This window comes from Microtus pennsylvanicus, unplaced genomic scaffold (genome assembly GCF_037038515.1).
Source record: "Microtus pennsylvanicus isolate mMicPen1 unplaced genomic scaffold, mMicPen1.hap1 Scaffold_336, whole genome shotgun sequence".
NCBI classification, from domain to species: domain Eukaryota; kingdom Metazoa; phylum Chordata; class Mammalia; order Rodentia; family Cricetidae; genus Microtus; species Microtus pennsylvanicus.
Window position 1 is genome coordinate 1 of NW_027460962.1, and position 20,047 is coordinate 20,047.

Below are 20,047 nucleotides of genomic sequence, written 5' to 3' on the forward strand. Positions count from 1 at the left end.
AGGTGAGGAAAGTATAAAACAGGCTCTGTCCTGGCGAGGTGCGGAAAGGAAGTCGCCTCCCGTGAGATGCTGAGATCAGCCTGGTCGTCTTTCTTTAAAGTGGCTGTGCCTCATTCCTGGCGCTGTTCTGTCTTCTGGCTGTGCCACTGCTCAGAGTGGCTGGCCATCGCTTGCAGACCAGGCCCCCTACTTGTGCCAGCCCAAACATGAAGGGGAGGGTGGCACCATCATAAGATACGGGGCGCCGACCTGTCGTTGGTGACGGTCCTGCGGAGTCGGACCCCGCGTCGAATTGCCACCAGCATGTCTTCGGCTGGGGGGTCACTGGTGGCAGCAGGGGGTGGGGTGGGCGTCTCCTCCGAGGCCGTGGCTGACAGAGCCGTCGGGAAGGGGAACTGGCCCTCACCCAGGGCATGGGCGCCGGCCACCAGCTCCCCGAGCTTCTCTACCAGGCTGTGCCTGTTGGCAGCCAGCTGCTGCTCTTCATCGTCCTCAGTGGCCAGCCCAACCCCAGCCCCGCTGTAGCTGGCCGCCTCTGGGGAAGGGCTGCCCCAGGCTGTGTTGGGGAGGCTGAGCCTCTTTGGGGAGGCTTTGGCCAGGTCTGGAGCCAGAGGCGAAGCCACTTCGTCTGTGTAGAAGACACACTCCTCGCTGCCTGCCCGAGTAGGCCCCACATAACCAGGGGAGTCGGGTACCGTGGGTGTCTTCACAGGGACGATGGGTGGGCGAATGGGGATGGGGCCAGCGCTGGACAGGGCGCGGCGCACAGTGGGCTTGGTAGAGGGTGTGCGGCGGATGGTGGCCACACCAGGAGGTGCACCTGAAGGTAGCCCCATGGCTGTGGGCAGCCCTGCAGTGGGCAGCCCAGCAGTTGAGGCAGGGCGCTTGGTCTGGATCAGGCGGCGGTAGTTCTGGGCAATGTTGCTGTTCCGAGGGATGGTGGATGATTTGTCGAACTCAGGGGGGCCCTCGCTGTCGGCATCCCCATTCACAGAGTAGCAGTCATAGTCTGAGCCTGGAGACACAGGGTGTGGTGAACCCAGGACCAAGGTGCTCCCTGAACCCCACATTTACTCAAGGAGACAGAGAGAAGGAAGGCCTCATCCCAGTTGTCCTGGGTTGGGTGGGTCCTGGGGTGGTGAAGGCCCAGCAAGCACATACAACCTGAGGGACCCCTCTAGGCCTACCCTGGGAGGGAATGGTGTCCTCGGAGCACGAAGGCGTGGTGGTCTGTGTGCTGTAGCCGCTGGAGTACTGCAGTGAGTCCCGGCTGCTCTTCTGGTGTTCCAGGCTCAGCCCACGGGTCAGCACCATGGCCAGGTCGCTGGCTGCAGGGGACACTTCCTCACCATGCTGAGGGTGGGGAAAATGGCGGACTAAAGCCTCACACTCCACGTCAAACCCTCTTTAGGGACTTTAGAGAGCTCCATTAAGGTGGAGAGAGTAGGCCCGGAAGACCACCTGCAGGCATGTGGACATCCTGGCATTGACTCGAGAGCAGAGGTGGGTCTGGCTGGGGAGCTGTCTACTTACCTTGGCTGCTATGGTGGCAGGAGACATCCTGGTTCGTGGTACCTCCTCTCCACTGGGGCCCACAATGCTTCCACCAGCAGGGCCTGGCTCAGTGTCTCGCAGGAGCTCCACACGATCTTTCCTCCGCTGCAGGGTGGTGGCCGAGGGCTGTTCATGGGGACCCGCCTTGGTCCAGTCCTGCAAGGTAGGGCAAGCAAGTCAGAAGGACTCTTGGCCTTACTGCCAGTGACCAAAGAGGCCCTTCTTTGTGGTTGAGGCTCAGGGAGTGCTGATCTGTGAGGGGCCTATTGTTTACAATAAGGGCTAAGGCCCGAATCCGGTGGGCAGTGGTGACTTCAGTCCCACCAGCTCAGAGCAGGGCAGGTTGTTCCAAGACTCAAAGGCATGGCCACAGCAAATGCCCAAGCGTCTGCTTCACAAAGAAAGCTCCGTTACATATCGCTTTCTCGCGGAATCTGGCTGCCCTGCTGTAGCAATGCCCCGGGTTAGGAGGATATGGGATGGGTAGCTGGTGATGGCAACGGGACTGGGGCCAAGGGCACTGACCGAGGTAGGGGAGCTGCACTCGCTAACCGACTGGCAGGTTTCTGAGGCCTCGGAGGACGCAGAGCTGGAGGACTTCTGCCATGCAGAGGCGAGTGGGTGGTCGCAGACGGGGCCCGCGGACAGACAGGCCAGGGAGGCAGGGAGGAGAAAAGAGTTCTGGTCACAGCGGTAGCATGCAGTGAGCGGTTTGATAAAGCACTTCACCCCGTACTCCCCTCCTGGTATGACAGTCACCAAGACCACCACAGAAGGCAGCGTCCCAGGGAACATCCTGCAGGCGCCAACTTGCCCACAACCCAGTCCATATTTTTTTTTTAATTTATTTATTTATTAAGGATTTCTGCCTCTTCCCCGCAACTGCTTCCCATTTCCCTCCCCCTCCCCCGATCAAGTCCCCCTCCCTCATCTGCTCGAAGAGCAATCAGGGTTCCCTGACCTGTGGGAAGCCCAAGGACTGCCCACCTCTATCCAGGTCTCGTAAGGTGAGCATCCAAACTGCCTAGGCTCCCACAAAGCCAGTACGTGCAGTAGGATCAAAAACCCATTGCCATTGTTCTTGAGTTCTCAGTAGTCCTCATTGTCCACTATGTTCAGCTATCCTGAGTGAGGTAAGCCAGACCCAAAAAGAGGAACATGGGATGTACTCACTTATATTTGGTTTCTAGCCATAAATAAAGGGCACTGAGCTTATAATTCATGTTCCTAGAGAAGCTAAATAAGAAGGTGAATCCAAAGACAAACATATAGGCATCCTCCTGAATATTAACCTTCATCAGGCGATGAAAGGAGACAGAGACAGAGACCCACATGGGAGCACCGGACAGAAATCTCAAGGTCCAAATCAGGAGCAGAATGAGACGGAGCACGAGCAAGGAACTCAGGACCACGAGGGGTGCACCCACACACTGAGACAATGGGGATGTTCTATCGGGAACTCACCAAGGCCAGCTGGCCTAGGTCTGAAAAAGCATGGGATAAACCCAGTCCATATTTTTAAGTCTTCAACTTAGGATTCACTGCTGACAGTTTATGCATGGCAGCAAAGGAAAGAGTGACACCAAGGACAAAGACGGATGTCTGGTTTGGGCATCTTGGCCGATGATGTCACTATTTCCTCAGGAAAGGGACGACCTAGAGTCCTGAGCGCCATTCTGGGTACATGTGGCTGAGCTGCCCATCAGTTCTTTGTGCTTAAGCACACGTATGACCTAGAGTAAGGGAAGAATTGGGACTGTGGCTAGGCACTGGGCAGCGGTCGGGCAGGATGAGGCGCGTGAGTCTCTGGGGCAGACACTCAGCAGCAGGGAGGAAGAGGATAGTCGGGTACAGGATCTCGAGGAGGATGCTGACTCTGGCGCTGAGACCAGAGCTGAAGTTGGGGGATGCCCCATCACTGTGGGATGGGTCAGCCAGGCCAGGGTGGCTTCAGTACCTTCCCCCGCCACCATTTCCATACCTCCTCCATTTAGACTACTAGACTTCCTACAGTGGAGAGCCAAGACCACCCGATGAGCCAAGACCACCCGATGAAAGAGAACAAGGCACCAGAGAAGAGGACCGAGGGGGAAACAACACATTCGCATTCAGCGATGTGACATTAGACAGTTAAGAAATCCAATGTTAAAACTCAGCAAGGAGGGCTGGAGAGATGGCTCAGAGGTTAAGAGCATTGCCTGCTCTTCCAAAGGTCCTGAGTTCAATTCCCAGCAACCACATGGTGGCTCACAACCATTTGTAATGGGGTCTGGTGCCCTCTTCTGGCCTGCAGGGATACACACAGACAGAATATTGTATACATAATAAATAAATATTAAAAAAAAAACTCAGCAAGGAAATTCAATGTCCACACACAGAAAAATGAAAACAACACAAACCATTAACAGTATGAAACTTCTTTAGCCCCAGAGAGAAGATCTACTGACACCTTTCCCTCTGAGGCTGGAGAGAAGAAAAGACATCCACAAACAACGTATTTACTTAGTGCTAGCAATCTCTGCCAGGGCAATAAAGCAGGAGAAAGAAAACAGAGAGAAGCTGGAGAGATGGTTCAGAGGTTAAGAGCACTGGCTGTGTTCGTGTTTTCAGAGGTCCTGATTTCAATTCCCAGCAACCACACTGAGTCACAACCATCTATAATGAGATCTGGTGCCCTCTTCTGGCATGCAGGCACACATGCAGACAGAACATTGTACATACAATAAATATATAAATATTGAGAAAAAAAAAGAAATCAGAGAGTAAAGGTCTGGAGAAATAAGATGACAGAATAAAGAGTCTTTGAATGATCCAATATCTCAGGACAGGAAAAGAACTAATGATTTTTAAGATGGATAAATTAAATTGATTTTAAATTTAGAACTTCTAGTCCTTCAGATACTACTAAAGGGGCTGGAGGGACAGGCCAGCAGTTAAGAGCACTGCTGTTCTTGTAGACGACCTGGGTTCAGTTCCCGGTGCCCACATGGTGGCTCATAACTAGCTGTAATTCTAGTTCTAAGGGGTCTGATGCCTTCTTCAGGCCTCCTCGGGCACTGCATGCAGTGGTGCACATGAATTCAGGAAAATATATACTCAGAGAATATTTCTGCCGAAGGACATGTATCTATAATATGTGCAGAGTTCTAAAAATCAGCACATACACAAATACTGTTCCTCTCATGGAAAATGGGCAAATGATATGAATAGGCCCTGCACAAAAGAATATATTCAAATGTACTTTAAAAGTATAAAGAAATATATTAGGCCTAGAAGCACACAACTTTAATTCCAGCACTCTGGAGGCAGAGACAGGCCAATCTCTGTGAGTCTGAGTCAAGTCTGGTCTACAGAGTGAGTTCCAGGACAGCCAGGGCTACGTAGTGAGACCCTGTCTCAAAGAAAAAGTATGAAAAACATTCTACCACATCACCATAAGGAACATTCAAATACGGGGTACTACTGCTGTATGCCTATTAAAATGGCTAACGTGGAAAGTTATAAAATACCAGGGCCAGTAGGGATGCGGCATAGCCAATAACTGTCATAACCGTGTTAATAAGAATCCTGCGATTCAAGAATTCTACTCCCACCCACAGAACTGTGTATTAGAAAGAGCATGGTGTGATGGTTAGCTTTGTTTTTTTTTTTTGTTTTGTTTTGTTTTTTTTGGAGACAGGGTTTCTCTGTGGCTTTGGAGCCTGTCCTGGAGCTAGTTCGGTAGACCAGGCTGGTCTCGAACTCAGAGATCTGCCTGCCTCTGCCTCCCAAGTGCTGGGATTAAAGGCTTGCGCCACCATCGCCTGGCTATGGTTAGCTTTGTTAACTTGACAGAATGTATCAACCCTTGAGAAGAGAGATTGGCCTGTGCACATGTCTATGGGGGGTTGTCTTGAACTAATAGATTCAGCCCACTGTGGGCGGCACCAGTCCCTAGGCAGGGGGCCCTGATCTGTGTGAGCAGAGAAATCAGGGTGAGCACGGCAAACAAGCAAGCATGTATGGGTTCATTCACTGCTCTCTGCTAGTGACTGTCAATGAGCTGTTTGAAGCTCCTACTTTGGCTTCCCCATAAGGATGGACTATAACCTGGATAATAAAATGAATAAATCCCTTTCTCTTTTAAGAGGCCTCTTTGTTACGATATTTTATCACAGCAACAGAAATGAACCTAGAATACCAGGGGACTATCTAAATGTCCAGAAAACACAGACTACTCAAATAAATTACATACACATTCAATGGAATGTTACATATCAATGAAAATGATACCCGTTTCCATATAGAACAGATAAATCTAATGTCTCATAAACATAATGCTGAGAGCAGAAGTCAATACATAAGGCACGTACTATATGATTTCATATAAACCATATACATAAATTTTTTGTGGTACTGGGATCAAACCCAAGGCTTGACAACTAAACTATACTCCTAGTCTAGTAAATTATAGGGGCACGCGCGCGCGCGCGCGCGCGCACACACACACACACACACACACACACACACATGAGCCAGGTGTGGGAGGGTAGCAATGGAGTAATGCAGACTTTGCGGATCAAGCTGTGTCTTGCTTTTTGTGCTGGCTGCGTTGAGTGTGCAGTTTGCAGACTTATCAGATATACCATTACGATACACTGACTTTGTATGGATGGACAGAATATATCAATTAAAAAAATTCTCGAGGGGCTGGAGAGATGGCTCAGAGGTTAAGAGCACTGCGTGCTCTACCAAAGGTCCTGAGTTCAATTCCCAGCAACCACATGGTGGCTCACAACCATCTGCAATGGGGTCTGGTGCCCTCTTCTGGCCCGCAGGCATAGACACAGACAGAATATTGTATACATAATAAATAAATAAATATTTAAAAAATAAAAGAAATTCTCGAGATTCAGTAGTAATGGGTTTTAACCCATAGAATCAAATAGTTTTATGAGTCCATTATGGCATAAAAAAGTAAATGGCTATACAAATATATGGGGAGAAGGGACAGGTTGATTTTACAGTGGAATTTCAGTTAATAAATCTGGGAGGAAAGATGGAATCGGGAAATACCTACTGTAACAGATGATACTGAAATAAAGGTGTGAACGGTGGATGGGGACAGGGGTCTTGTAGCGTCCCACGGTGTCACCCATAGGATACTTCATTAATTACAAAAGGAAAATAAACAACGGGTAGTCTGATCAACTCCACCTCGTCACCAGCCACAAGGCAAAATGACATCCCATGTGGACACAGCACCACTTCCGCGGTGTTCTTGCCAGAGATGTTTGGCCTTTTAGTCTCAGCAAGAAGACATAAGACCAGCCCAAACTCACAGGCAGCCTATAGAATGCCTGAATGGGAGTCTTCAAAACATCAAAGTTGGGAAAGAAAGAAAACTGGGCCATTGTACACGGGAGAAGCATGGAAGGCACAAGAACTCGGTGCAACATAGGATTCTGTGCTGGATGCTGATCTCCTGGACCAGATGAAAGGACAGAGCGAAAACTAGTTAATGTGTATGTGTGCATGGGAGGGGGGTGGGACCCAAACGAAACCAAACAGAACAAAATAAAACAAACAAAGGCTGTAGAACATGTGATATGATGCTTCTGGACCAGTCTTACTTCCCTGGGTTTGAAAATGGTTGGGGGCTCAGTGGTAGAGTGCTTGCCTAGCCTGCATGAGGTCTTGGATTCCATTCTTAGTACTGGACAAAAAGAATTTCACCTTTGTATTTAAAGTGGGAGTGGTGGCTCACAACCACAATCACAGCATTTAGAAGGTTAAGGCAAGAAGACTGAGAGTTTGGGGCCAGCCTGAGTTATACAATGAGACACTGCTTAAAAATCAAGGGGGTAAGCCGGGCGGTGGTGGTGCACGCCTTTAATCCCAGCACTCGGGAGGCAGAGGCAGGCAGATCTCTGTGAGTTCGAGACCAGCCTGGTCTACACAGCTAGTTCCAGGACAGGCTCCAAAGCCACAAAGAAACCCTGTCTCGAAAAACCAAAAAAAAAATAAAATAAAATAAAATAAAATAAAAAAAATCAAGGGGGTAAAGTAAAAAAAAATTGTTTGGTGATAAGATATTGATCTTGAGGTAAGACTGTGGACAGGACACCTGGGGACTCTGTATGTTTTCTGCAGCTCTTCTATAAGCCTAAATTGAAATAAGCCAGACTTGGAGGTATAGTCCTGTAATCCTAGAATTTGGGAGGCTGAAGGAGGGAGATTGCTAGTTTGAGGCCAGCCTGCAACACACAGGGAAAACTGCCCCTGATTTAAAACAGTAACAACAGAAACAAAACAAAACATTTAAGAATCAATTAAACAAAAAAGTCTTAAGTTCTTATTGGGTAGTAGTAAAAAAGGAAAAGAGAGAGAGGAAGTCAGAAGGAAGTGTGACATGCATTTAATTATAACCCTAGCAGAAGAACAGAAGCAATGAAAGTCGGGGTAAACATACTGACTGGGGACTGAGAGATGGCAAGAGTGAACACCTGAGATTGATCCCTAGAACCCATAGAGAAAAGGCAAGCCTATGACTGGAGCGCTGGCTCAGCCATCAAGAGCTGCTGCTTTCCCAGAGGGCCTGAGTTCGGTTCCCAGCATTCATGTCAGAGAGTTCACAACTGGCTGTAATTTCAGCTGGAGGAGCCAGGGCACCTGCAGCCACACACCTACCCACAATTTAAAATAGTAAAAAGAAACATATGTATTTTTTAAAAAAGCCAAGCATGGTTATGTATGCTTGCAATCCCCACACTGGGGAAGCAAAGACACGTGGAACCGGCCTACGTGGTGAGTTCCAGGTCAGTGATACCCTGCCTTAGAAAGTAAGGTGGACGGCTCCTGAGAAATAATATCCAAGGTTGACCTTGAGTCACCATATGCATCTGCAGCCATGTGCACCTACACACCCAGACACCACCACACCCACATATACACAGATACACACAGGCAGGCAGACACATATACACAGACATACACACACACACACACACACACACACACACACACACACACACACACATATACACACAGGCAGACAGACACATATACACAGACACACACACACACAGAGGTAAATCTAAGACCCTACCTAAGACCCTGACTCAAAAATACCACATGTGTGGGTGACAGCTCAGCATCTGGTTCACTTCCCCGCATCCACATTGCAGCTCACAACGGTCCATGACTCCAGCTCTGGGGAATCTAACGCTCTCTTTCGAACTCCTCAGATACCAGGCATGTAAACAGTGCACAAAGTGCAGGCAAAACATCCCCCACATAAAACAATGAGTAATAAAACGGCCACGTACACCAATGGCTAAGGCTGGAGGACATCTCAGTGACAGAGCGCTTGTCTAGCTTGGATCATCCCCACAGAAAACGTCAGGTTGGATAAAACAAGAAAATCCAGGTACATGCTTTTTAAGAAACTCATCTAAAACACAGTGATACGCTCTTTAAAAGCAGCGTGGATACAGAGATAAATGATAGAAACGTGGACTAGCAGGAATTCCATGTGACCAGTCTCCAAGAGCTAATTGCTTCCCCTCTCAAGGACAGCCCGAGGCCCGTTCCCCACCCACGTGGTCCTCCTGATATTCACTCACCTGGCTGGTGATGTCGGAAGGCATGGGCGAAGGGGGCTTGGAGTAGGTGGCGTCCTGGGAGACGAAGCCAGAGTCGTGGGAGGAGACACTGGAGAGGCGGGTGGTGGCTGGCTGCGCTAGGCTGCGGTAGCGACAGGTGGAACTGGGTGAGTATGTTTGGGCACCCCCAGGCCATGGGGCTCCGCCACCCTTGGCACTGCTACCGCTGCTGGGGGCACTAAGGGAGTGAAGGAGGGCATGGCAGCCAGACAGGGAGACACAGGTGTGTTTAGAGCGGGAAGAGTGACAGATGAGGGTAGGGAGAGATGAGGAGCAAAGGAAAGAAAAGAAAAGGTCAGACTACGAGGTCCCAAGACCCAGGTACTACTGAAGCATTCCGGGATGGCATGTCTGAGTGCTGGGGAGTCCCCATCAGGGCACACCCAATGTGAGGAGTCCCTCTGCCTCCCACGTTACCATCAGATTCGGGATGGAGAAGCTGAGTCACCAGGCATTGCAAACTGAGAGCAGACACAAGCTGACAGCTCCTACACTGCCTCCTCGCAGCCACAGCCGGCTGCTGCGGTCTAGTCACAGTTGGGTATCTGGCATATGGTGAGGTGGGGGCATTTGGAGACGGAGGCTGCTTGCTAGGTGGGTGCTACCTTGTCACCCCCCCTAGGGATGCAGATTTCTGTGGCTCTCTCTTTTGTCCAGTCATTCCAGTTCTGGCTAGCATTCCTGGCACTGAAGATGGCCCTTCTCCTGGGCATGGCCTTGGGCCTCCAAAGTCCCGCCCCCGAATATCTCCTTTGTTCTCACATTCCTCCTAGGATGGCCACCAGCCACTGCTACTCACTCAATGTATAAGAAGCCCCTGAGGCTGTGGGCCCACCTAACCCCTGGGTCCAGCTTCTCTCTAGCTCCCAGTGCCCAGACAGAGAGCATTCAGGGGAATGGGGTACCTGGGACAGAGCTTCCCTAATCTATAAGCTGTTCTGAGTTCATTGTCCTCCCTACGAGGACCCTTGAACCAAAAGCATCTCCTTCAAACTGGTCTCAGGGCCAGCCTGATGGATGAGCAAGAATTCAAGCCTCTCCCCATCTCCATGAGACCTAAAAAAGCCCACGCAAGCCAGGGCTGAAGCCTGTGGCAACTGCCGGGGACCAACTGGAGGCAACCAGCAGACTGGAGTGTCCTTTCCCATGAAGCCCAAACAGACATTCCCAGAAACCATCACACTACTTCTTGATCTTAGACTCTTTTATTGTTTATTGAGGCAGAGTCTCTATAGTCTTGGCTGGCCTTGAACTCATAGAGATACACTTGTCTCTGCTCCCCAAGTGCTAGGATTAAAGGCATGCGCTACCACAAATGGTGCTCCACCTAGCTTGTTAAAATTTGTTGTTTGAGACAGGGTCTTAATGAGCATCCCAGGCTGGCTTTGAACCCTTGATCTTCCTGTTTCCCTCCCCAAGTGCTAAGATTACTGGCCTGCATCACATGCAGTTTGATCTCACTGTCTTAGTACCATACCACAGTGTCCTAAGCCTGGCAGAGACCAAGGGCTAAATTACCACTCAAGTGTCTTAGTTCCCCTCTGACACAACGGTGCTAGGACTCACTGTAGAAGAACCTTTGGTGCCTGGCACACGAGATGCTCCATCAATGAAGTCACTTTCCGCCTTTCCTTCCAACCAACGCCTGCACCCATGTCCTCTACATGTGAAAAGTCTTTGGGGTGCTTAGATGCTATGTGAGTTCTGGGGCACTGAAGCAATTGCCAACTCAGCTTTCCTGGGTCCCCTAGACCTTCCTGGGATTACATCCTCCCAACTTCCATGAGTTCCCCACCCACCTGCACATGCTAGACTTCCGGGAGCTGGAGCTGCTGGGTGACGAGGGTGGCGTCTGGTAGGACCAGCTGTAGTCAGAGCCCTTCAGATCTTTGATCACCTGGACAGAGACATGGGAGTGGTCATTAGAGGTAGCTCCTAACCTTAGGAGATGCCCTGAAGATCTCAAAGCCACCCTAGCCTTCTCCCAAGGCAGGCTTATGACTGAGCCCTGTCCTGCCAGGCAGGAGACGAGGGACAAGCATGCGCTCCCGAGGACTCATGTCAAGACAGTGCCATGACATCAGGGTTTGAGATCCTCTCTGGACCTTTCTTTTTTTTTTTTAAAGATTTATTTATTTATTATGTATACAACATTCTGTTTTGTTGTATGCCCGTACGCCAGATCTCAGTACAGATGGTTGTGAGCCACCATGTGGTTGCTGGGAATTGAACTCAGGACCTCTGGAAGAGCAGCCAGTGCTCTTAACCTCTGAGCCATCTCTCCAGCCCCTCTCTGGACCTTTCTGAGTCAGCTTAGAAAACCACTGAAAGAACCCAGTGAGGTACCCTGAGGGGGTTGTGCTACGGAGTGTGGGGTACACAGTAGGTTCCTAATCACAGGGGTGTCCAGGGCAGTGTGTTTCTGTGTGGTGGGCGGGTTTGGCTCAATGGGAAGGAGTGGTGTTCTGGGAGTGGATGGCAGCCAGGGATCTCTGGTTTTGAAGCGCCAAGCCCCAGGGACCCGGTTTCTGCCCATCTGTGATGTTTTGAGCCCTACTGGGTCCTGAGCACTTCGTATGTCATCAGGGCAGGTATTCCCAGAAACCCCTGGACTTTTCCCCCCAAGTGCCTCCCCAAAATACTTCCCTCTTTTATCTACTGTCCCCACATGAGGGCAGGACTGCCTCTTCCCTGGTCCTGGTCTTGGCCCTTGACTCCAAGGCCGGCCGCACCTGCTCACTGGCGGGAGGCAGCTTGTGGGGCTCAGCGGTCAGCACCACCAGGTCGTCAATGATGCCCTGCAGGTGGGTGATCTCTCCCAGCATGGTCAGCTCGCCGTTCTGAGGAAGCAACCAGTCAGTACCCGGTCACCCACTCTGGCAAAACAGGCCTGTTAGGCCTCTCCTCTTTTGCCCTTCCCTGATCATCAACGCTGATCCAGGCTGAGTCTGTACAACCAGGGTAACTTCTGAAACCATCTGTTTAGACTGAGGCAGAATGTCACACACTGTAAGACCTGCTTTCAGGTCAGGTACACTGGGCCCTGCGTGAATTCCCCCAGGATCTCCAAGAAGCAATCTAGGAGGTTCAGAGGTCTAACTTGGGTCTGTTCCCCACCCCTCCCCAGGGAGGAGGGGCCAAGTCATCGAGAGACCCACCACCACAGGCTGAAGGAAGGTGATGAAGGTGCAGAAACGGCCCCGTTCCTCAATCAGCGCTCGGCGCACTGCCTGCTTCTCTGTCTCTTCCAGGAGCAGGTACATGTCATTGACATCTTGCAGTGCGCTGTCCAGCTGAGGCTGCAGGTCTCCTTTCCCTGCAGGGGTTGGGAGGAGAGGCCGCGCTGGGGACGCTGGCCTGGTTGGCTGTACCCACGGTTTAGGCCCCTGTGGTGGTGTTTTTGGCTGTGGGGTTGGGGACAAAGGAGCCAGGGAGCATGGAGCAGGCTTAAGGCTTGTAGAGGGGCTGGTCCCACCAGAGCAGGCAGAGAAGACACACGGACAGACAGACAGACAGACACAGCGACACCAAGCTGCACAGCCACCTGGGATCTGGGGTAAGCTAGACTACAGGGAGGCCAGCAGGAGGCCTCTATCACTCAGATGCTTTAACTGGCCCAACATGGCTACCTGACCGAGAGAGAGAGAGAGAGAGAGAGAGAGAGAGAGAGAGAGAGAGAGAGAGAGAGAGATGGATGAAAGCAGGACAAAGAGCAGGGTAGGGGCTCAGCTCAGCTTCAGGCCAGGCCATTAAGAGGTGCAGGGGTCAGGAGCTGTAGCCGGGCCTTGGGAGCGATGAGGAGAGTCTCAGCAAGGATCATAACTCAGCTCAGGCACCAGTGCACAAGGACAGCAACAAGGACAGCACAAAAAAGCAGAGAGAGAGGGAGAGAGATAGAGACAGAGAGGGGTGAGAGGATGATGTGGAGGAAAGGAAATGGTGGGGCTGAAGGAGTTGGTAACAGGTAAGGACCTGGCTGGCCTGGTGGGAGTGTGGCAGCCAGGGCCTGCGACCCCCACCCTGCCCAGCCAGTGAACCCCTCCTGGCCTGGCAGACTGACCCAGCAGTGGCTTAGGACTCACTTCTGGCCAAGGGTCCCAAGGACACCAGGGGAAGTGTGCCCCAGGCCCCTCCCTTGGTGGACCAAGCGCCTTCTTTGTTCCTTCTTGGCCTGGAGAGGTTCCTTCCAATGGCCCTGAGCTGGGGGGTGGGGGCGAAGGCAGACAAATGCAACAAGGACGGAAGGAGCAGCTGGAGAGACGGACATTTGACTTACCAAGCAGCTCTACAGGACGGATGTGGGAGGAGGAGAGGAGACAGAGAAAGAAAGAATGTGTGAAAGACAGCCGGATGAGCCACTCCTGGGGAGGGGTGGGGGCCTGGGCAGTCTGGGGTGCTGGGTGCTCCCTCAGTCCCACCCGACATGTTGGAGTGTCCTGGGCTGGGGACAGGATCCCCCTGGCCAGGATGACCGATGCCCTGGGGGTGCTCCACAGGGCGGTTGGGGCTAAGGAGTGGGGCCCGAGGGACTGGGCCTCAGCGGGGGTGCCGCGGGCTCTACCTTTGCGTGCTTTCTTCTGCAGCTTCAGCGTGTCCGATGACTTCTTTTTGATTTCATGCCTGGCTCGTTTGTACTCTGTGCAGAGGTGAGGGGGGGGGCTATAGTAAGGGGTTCCTGTGGAGAGGTTCAGGAACCCCCCCGCAAAATCCCACTCTACCTTTCGCGTGGTCCTTGTCCAGTTGGTTGGCTGACTTCTTCCAGTCTTCGATGCGCTCCTGCAGTGGATTGATCAGACTCTCCAGCAGTGCGCTGCGGGAGAGAGCTGTGGATCAGGGCTCTAGGGGGCCGAGCGAGGGCAGGGATGGCCTCTCTAGGCTAGGATACCCCTACGAGCCTCTGTGCCCACTCACTTGGTGAACTGCCGCAGCTTGGTCTCGATGCTGCGGTGGCGCATGCACATGCGCGTGAGTGCTGAGCCAATGTCCCGCGTGGCCCCTGGCAAGGAAGCAAGCTGCATAGGAAGGGGCCTGGCTGGGGGGCCTCTGCAGTCCCAGCCTCGGGCCACGAGGGGGCGCGCTGTTCCACAAAGGAAGCCCCTGCCCCACCTCCATCACCAAACTAGGCTGGGACATGGGGCCATCCTAGCCTTCCTTGGCTTCTGGCTTCAGGTACCCTTCTGGCCAGAACAGGAGCCTTCCCTCCTTCCTAGCTGGGAGAAAGATGAGTCGCCCAAGGAAAAGCCAGTAAAATTTCTTAACGGTTCTACTGGGACCCAGGTGTGTGCAGATTCCGGAGGATGAAGCCCTGGGTTGGGTTATCACTCAAAAGCACAGAAGCCCAGGTGCTTGCTAGATGAACCAGGAGGAAAGGGGCCTCTGAGTCTGCAAGGACTATTTACTTAACCAAACGACTCTCAGATGGCACATGGGGATGGTTGAAAAACTACAGAGCCGCCTACAACTGCAAGACGATGATCTCCTGGTAATATCCCTGTCACCGCTCACCTGTCCCATGCCATCACAGCAGAAGCCAAGGTCTCCACTCTGGCCTGTGTGTCCTTCCCATGGCCCATATCCCTTTCCAGCCTCCCGGCCTACCCGGCGCATCCCCCACCTCCAACCACGCCCCCTCCCCACCTCTGGTGTTGGTGGCCATGTCAGCTACTTTCTGGAAGGCATCTAGGAAGGCCACAGCAGCCAGCACGGTGGTCCTGGGGAGACACACAGTGGGGGGTATGGTCAGCAGGTGAGAGGCCCTTCTCTATCTGTCCCTGCCCAGCGTGGACAACCCTGCACGACTCACCTCAGCTGAGAGTGGAGCTTCGCGGCCTTGGAGTTGAAGTCCTCCCAGATGGGATAGGAGCTCTGTGGTGACGTGGGAGAGGAAGGAAGATGTTGTGAGATATGGGGCTATAGGGCTCCCCACATGTCCAAACTCTGTAGAGAGGGCCCCAGGCACAGGGCTAGGCATGAAGAAGTGTCCGCAGTTGGTGCTGCCATGTTCCCTTAGGGGAGACGGAGGAGATAGTGGGTGGCAGACAGTCTCTTCAGGGGCTTTCTTATTAGGCTCTGGGCTCAGCCCAATGGAGGACACCATATCCCTACCACATGTGGTAGAAGGTGGGCCCTGACCTGCTAGTGTTTGGGGGACGGGTGCTGTGGAAGGTGGAGATTGGCAGAACTGAAGGCACACAAGTCTAATGTGGCCCTGAAGCTGCTTTGGGTAAGCTAGTCAACCCTGGCTAGCGCCAGTGGCTAACAGGACCAGGGAGGCCATGGCTGCTCCACAGCCTGGTCAGCCTGCCTGGGACAAGTAGGCCCCAGGCTGAATGGGGCCTTGTGCAGCCAACAGAGCCACCTTTCTCCAGCCCCTCCTCTCCCCTCCAGGGGAACAGTGTGGCCTTTATCCTAGCCTGGCCAGAGACTCTAAGTTGGGAGGGGGTTTCCCAATAGGGAGGTCGGGTTCCTGGTGACTGAGTTGTCCAGTCTGATTAAGGGGCTTTTCTGGCGAATGCTCTCCCTTCATAGCTGCTAGGCCTGAAGAAAGTTCAGTCCTGGCCTGGGGGCGGCCCTGAGGGAAACCTTGCTCTTTGAAAGGTAGCCCAGGGCTAGCAAAGGCTCAGTCCCTGTCCCACATAGGCAGGCTGGGGCTGAGGCTTCTCTCAAGGTAAAAGGGACAGCAGAGCCTCAGGTCCCAAGGACTAAGGGAGGCTGTGCTTGGCTGGAACCCCAGGGTAGATCTAGGCAGCTTCTCCAGGGGCAGCAAGGAGGTGGGCTGTTTCACAGTTCCTCCGAAGCACCTTCTCCCTGCCAGTCAAGCCAGTGTCAGGGAAAGCAAATACCGAGACTGCACCAAAGCTGGAGGAAGAGGAGTTTGCGAGTGGGCTGTCCCTACTCACACAGCTCTGGATAGAAAGGAGCTAACCCAGGCATTGGCCTCTAGGGGTCTTTCAAGAAGGGCAGTGGTGGTGCACACCTTTAATCCCAGCACTTGGGAGGCAGAGGCAGGCGGATATATCTGTGAGTTCGAGGTCAGCCTGGTAAGTTCTAGGACTGGCTCCACAGTCCTGAGACTCTGTACTGAGAAACCCTGTCTCGGAAAACAAAGAAACAACCCACCAAAACCAAACCAAACAAACAAACAAGCAAACAAAACAAATCAAGAGGGGTTACTCTTACACCTTCTAAATGCCACATGGCTAAGAAAGCCTGCTAAGACCTCCTTCCAGAGTACAGAGAAAATATTGGGGTACAGGGTGTCTAAAGTTAGTTCTTCTGGCCCCCATGAATGCTTGGTCCCATGAGCAGTCCCCTGTGGTGGGGACAAACAATGGTGTTGCAGAGGCAAGCCCAGTTTCTTCTCAGATGAATCTGGACACCCCAGTCTTTAAGGCCCTGGGCTCCCCCCACTCCCCATGTCACCATGGTTCATAAAGAATCTCAAAGGCAAAAGAGATGAAAAGACCTGAATGACAGGTGCCCCAGGGAGAGCGTCATCTTCACTGGACCCAGGATCCAAGCCCCTGTTGCCATCACTGGGCCTATAACTGCATCGCCTGGCCAGGGGTTAGTCCTTACAACATGCATGCTCAGCTCATGCATCTCCTAGCACCCTGTGAGTGAGAGTCCTGAATGAAGTCCATTTTCTTGATGAGGAAAGAGAGGCTCAGCAAGGTTAACTGAAGATGGAAGGGTCCTGTTTTCAGGGGAGCAGGGTGATGAGCACCTACACTTCTAGGTGGGGAGGTGACAGAGACTGGAAGAACAAAGGAGACACCAGTTCCAGACACCAGTTCCGCCACAAGCATGGGGACTGCCCTGGGGCGGGGGCGGGGGAGGATGAGACAGAAGTAGCTGGGCTGAGGTGGAGTGTGTGGCTTTGGGGGGTGACCCTGGGCGTGTCCCCCCCAGCCTCAGGTTTCTTCAGTTGTAAAATCAGGAGAAGGGACACAGCTCCCTCACTGGGCTTGCATGTGGGCTCCGGGGGGCACTTACTGTGGGTGAAGGGAAACTGGTTTAGAGGGCAAGGACCTCTCTGCTGGGAGCCCTTCCCCACAGCCAGGGCCTGTGTGTCTGTGTGACACTCCCCACTCTGGCTTATGATGAGCCCATTTTCTGGATAGTCCGGTGAGGGATGAGGGCCCCAATGCCTCTATGGATGAGGCCTCTGGCCCTAGGCAAGTTCAAGTCTCTGGGTTCAGCTGGCCTGAGACAGAAGGCAGGACGAACCAGCTCTCCAAGGCCCTCCCAGCCTCTGGGGCTGTGCCATCCTCGGTTCCTATAGTTGAAGATATGACTGGGGACTCCCCCTCCAAGGCCATCCCTCATCCAGGGTTGGGCTTTCTAGTAGCTCCCTCCAGAGGGAGTTCACTGAGGGTAAGCCCCATGGGCAGTCTGAGTCTCCTTAATTTCCAGAGGTGGTCTCGGTTACCCAGTTTCAGAAAGGGATGCTGGTACCAGCCTAAAGCGGCCTTCTGAAGTTCAGGCAACCAGCATTGAGGTGGCCAGTTCCCTCTATTATGCCAGGGTCCCTGATCACATACATGCCATTAGTAGGGGCATATCACATGTGATGCGACAATACTTGCTAAAGCCTCTTCCATCCTGCCCCCACATATCTAGAACTCTTGCCTGCCACTTAGCCCGAGCTCCTTGCTGAGAATGGACCTGTGTCTCATCCGTGTTCCTTACAACTGGAGGAAATGGAGGACACAGTCCTGCTGTTTCTTCTGGGCAGAAGCGGCTGCTTGCTGCAGTGTTCGCAGAGTGGCTGCCAGAGGGAGGCAGTGCCGGCAGCTCCCACCCTCTGCCAGTCCAGGAGTGGCCAGGGGAGGTGGTCTGGGTTATCCAGTTTCAGAAAGGGATGCTGGTACCAAGATTAAAATGCTTATAAGATGGGCAAAAAAATGCCAAGGGCCAGTGAAGGGGCCCTCAGGCTGAGCTGCCAGGGATGGGGGTCCCAAGGGAAAGTACGGAACTATGGGAAGGCACCCACACGCTGCTAGGTGGCAAGTCCCAGGCCAGTGTGGGTTTTGGGCCTCTTTTTTGTGGGGGTAAGGATCTGGAAGGTGGCTCTCCTCACCGGGGGTGTTCCCCTGGCAGCATTGGGAGGGAGCCCCAGTCTCTAATCTCTCTGCAAGCCACCACCTTCCTAAAGCACCTTTCTTTGCCTGGAACCCCTGGGGTAGAGAGCAGCTCTGTGTGGCTTCCGCAGCCCCCAGGGTCTAGGGTGGTTCTTGCTGAGTATGTGTAAGCCTGGGGTAGGGGAGTGGGGAGGCTCAGGAGTTTCTGTGCAGGGCCTAGTTCCCTCCCTGTCTGCCACCCTGTTCCTAGACGAACGAAGGGGTATGATGGGGGAGGGGGCAGAAACACTCCCACCCTGCCACTGAAGGAAGGCTCTTCTGCCTGGGCAGTTTTGGGGCAGTCCTGTCAAATACCGGCTTCTTTTGGGGTGAGGAAATATTCGGTAAATTAGGGCTGAGGTGAGAAGCAGGACCTAAGGGTCTCCATAATGACCTTGAGCCATTCCAAAGCCTCAGTTTCCCCACCTGAAAGGGATGCCAGCTCAGTCTGACCTTGAGTGATCAGGAAGTGGGGGTTGCTGAAAGCGCTTCCCCAACCCGGGGTTGCTTCACCAACACAGAGCCTTCTCCCTGCCTCCTCCCAAGGTGGATTCAGTCCTATCCTTGGGCTGCAGGGATGACCCCACCCGAGGACCGGAGTACTGGAGCTTGCTGGGGTTGTTGGTGGGGGGTGGGGCTGCATCCACGCAGACGGAGGCTGGCGGGGAAAGAGTTAACGGTTCTTTGCTTTATTATTTTTTTCCTGCTTTGGCGGTGACAGCATTGTCTGGGCTTCGGGGTGTATGTGGGGGGGGCATTGTGGTGGAAGGGGGCGGAGGCCCGAGAGACCTTAGATTCGTTAAAGGGACTTAAGGGTCGGTACTGGAAACAAACCCAATTCTTAGTTTAGGGGTCTGGGGCAGGGAGAGCTCGCGGGTGCTCAGCCTTGGATCGCACCGGGCGACCTCATGGACACCCCAACTTGCGAGGACTCCCCCCAACCCAGACAGGCACCCAGAGATCTGGGTGCAAGGCGGGCGCAGCAGGACAGGCTCAGACAAGGACACAGCGCGCGCGCGCGCACACACACACACACACACACACACACACACACACACACACGAACATCGCCCCGCACGACCACAGCAGGATACGGCTGCCCGCCATGCGTCCCTCAGAGGGGTTCCGCGCCCAGGGGTACCTTCATGTCGTTGACGATGGCCTGGAAGAGCCCGCCCAGGGCGCCGCACTCCTTCTCTGCCGTCTCCATGCTGGGGCCGGGCGCGCGGCAGCAGGGCGCGCAAGGGGCGCGGGGAGCCGCGTAGGGGAGGGGCCGGGCCGCTGCGGGCGCTGCTCCGGGGCCGCGCCGGGGCTCCCGCTTCGGGGCTGCGCTCTCAGCGGCCGGTAGCGCGGCGCTCCGGGGTTGCGGGCCGTGGGCGGGCGGCGCGGGCCATGGCTCGGTGGGGCTGGGGGCGAGGCGGGCAGTTGGTGGCGCAGCCTCGGCGCGGGCACTGGAGCAGCGGTGGCGGTAATCCGAGCCGCCGAGGCTTGGGCGTCACGTGGGCGCGGCGGAGGGAGGGCCGCAGGGAGGGAGCGCGGGAGGGGGCTGTGGGAAAGGCCGGGCGGGCGAGGGCCCATTCACGGCCAGAAACCAGGGCTTTGAAATCCGAGCCTTGGCGCTGCCAGACTGGTCGGGCGAGAGGGGCTGGCGGGCGCGGGCGCCACCGCGGGTCGGGGCGGCGCAGGGGCGGGGCCCGGCCAGCCCCCGGCGGGAGCACCCCCTCCTTG

General features: G+C 53.8%; 1 protein-coding gene across 3 annotated transcripts; it reads right to left on the reverse strand.

The window, feature by feature from the left end:
• Positions 1-7: 7 nt before the first annotated feature.
• Positions 8-19,640, reverse strand: LOC142842250 (protein MTSS 2). Of its 3 annotated transcripts, none has more exons than XM_075959092.1 (14): positions 19,461-19,622; positions 15,001-15,062; positions 14,835-14,908; positions 14,109-14,193; positions 13,916-14,007; positions 13,759-13,833; positions 12,356-12,513; positions 11,930-12,037; positions 10,997-11,094; positions 9,159-9,279; positions 2,080-2,154; positions 1,534-1,710; positions 1,188-1,353; positions 8-1,015 (listed from the first exon to the last, which is right to left on the reverse strand). In XM_075959092.1, the coding sequence occupies exons 1-14, from the start codon at positions 19,527-19,529 to the stop codon at positions 228-230; spliced, it is 2,148 nt and encodes a 715-aa protein (XP_075815207.1). In that variant the 5' UTR covers positions 19,530-19,622; the 3' UTR covers positions 8-227. The 3 variants fall into 3 exon arrangements, with proteins under 3 accessions (XP_075815207.1, XP_075815204.1, XP_075815206.1); XM_075959089.1 differs by having other exon boundaries at positions 9,159-9,375; XM_075959091.1 differs by lacking the exon at positions 2,080-2,154 and having other exon boundaries at positions 9,159-9,375; positions 19,461-19,640.
• Between the last annotated feature and the right edge of the window lie 407 nt (positions 19,641-20,047).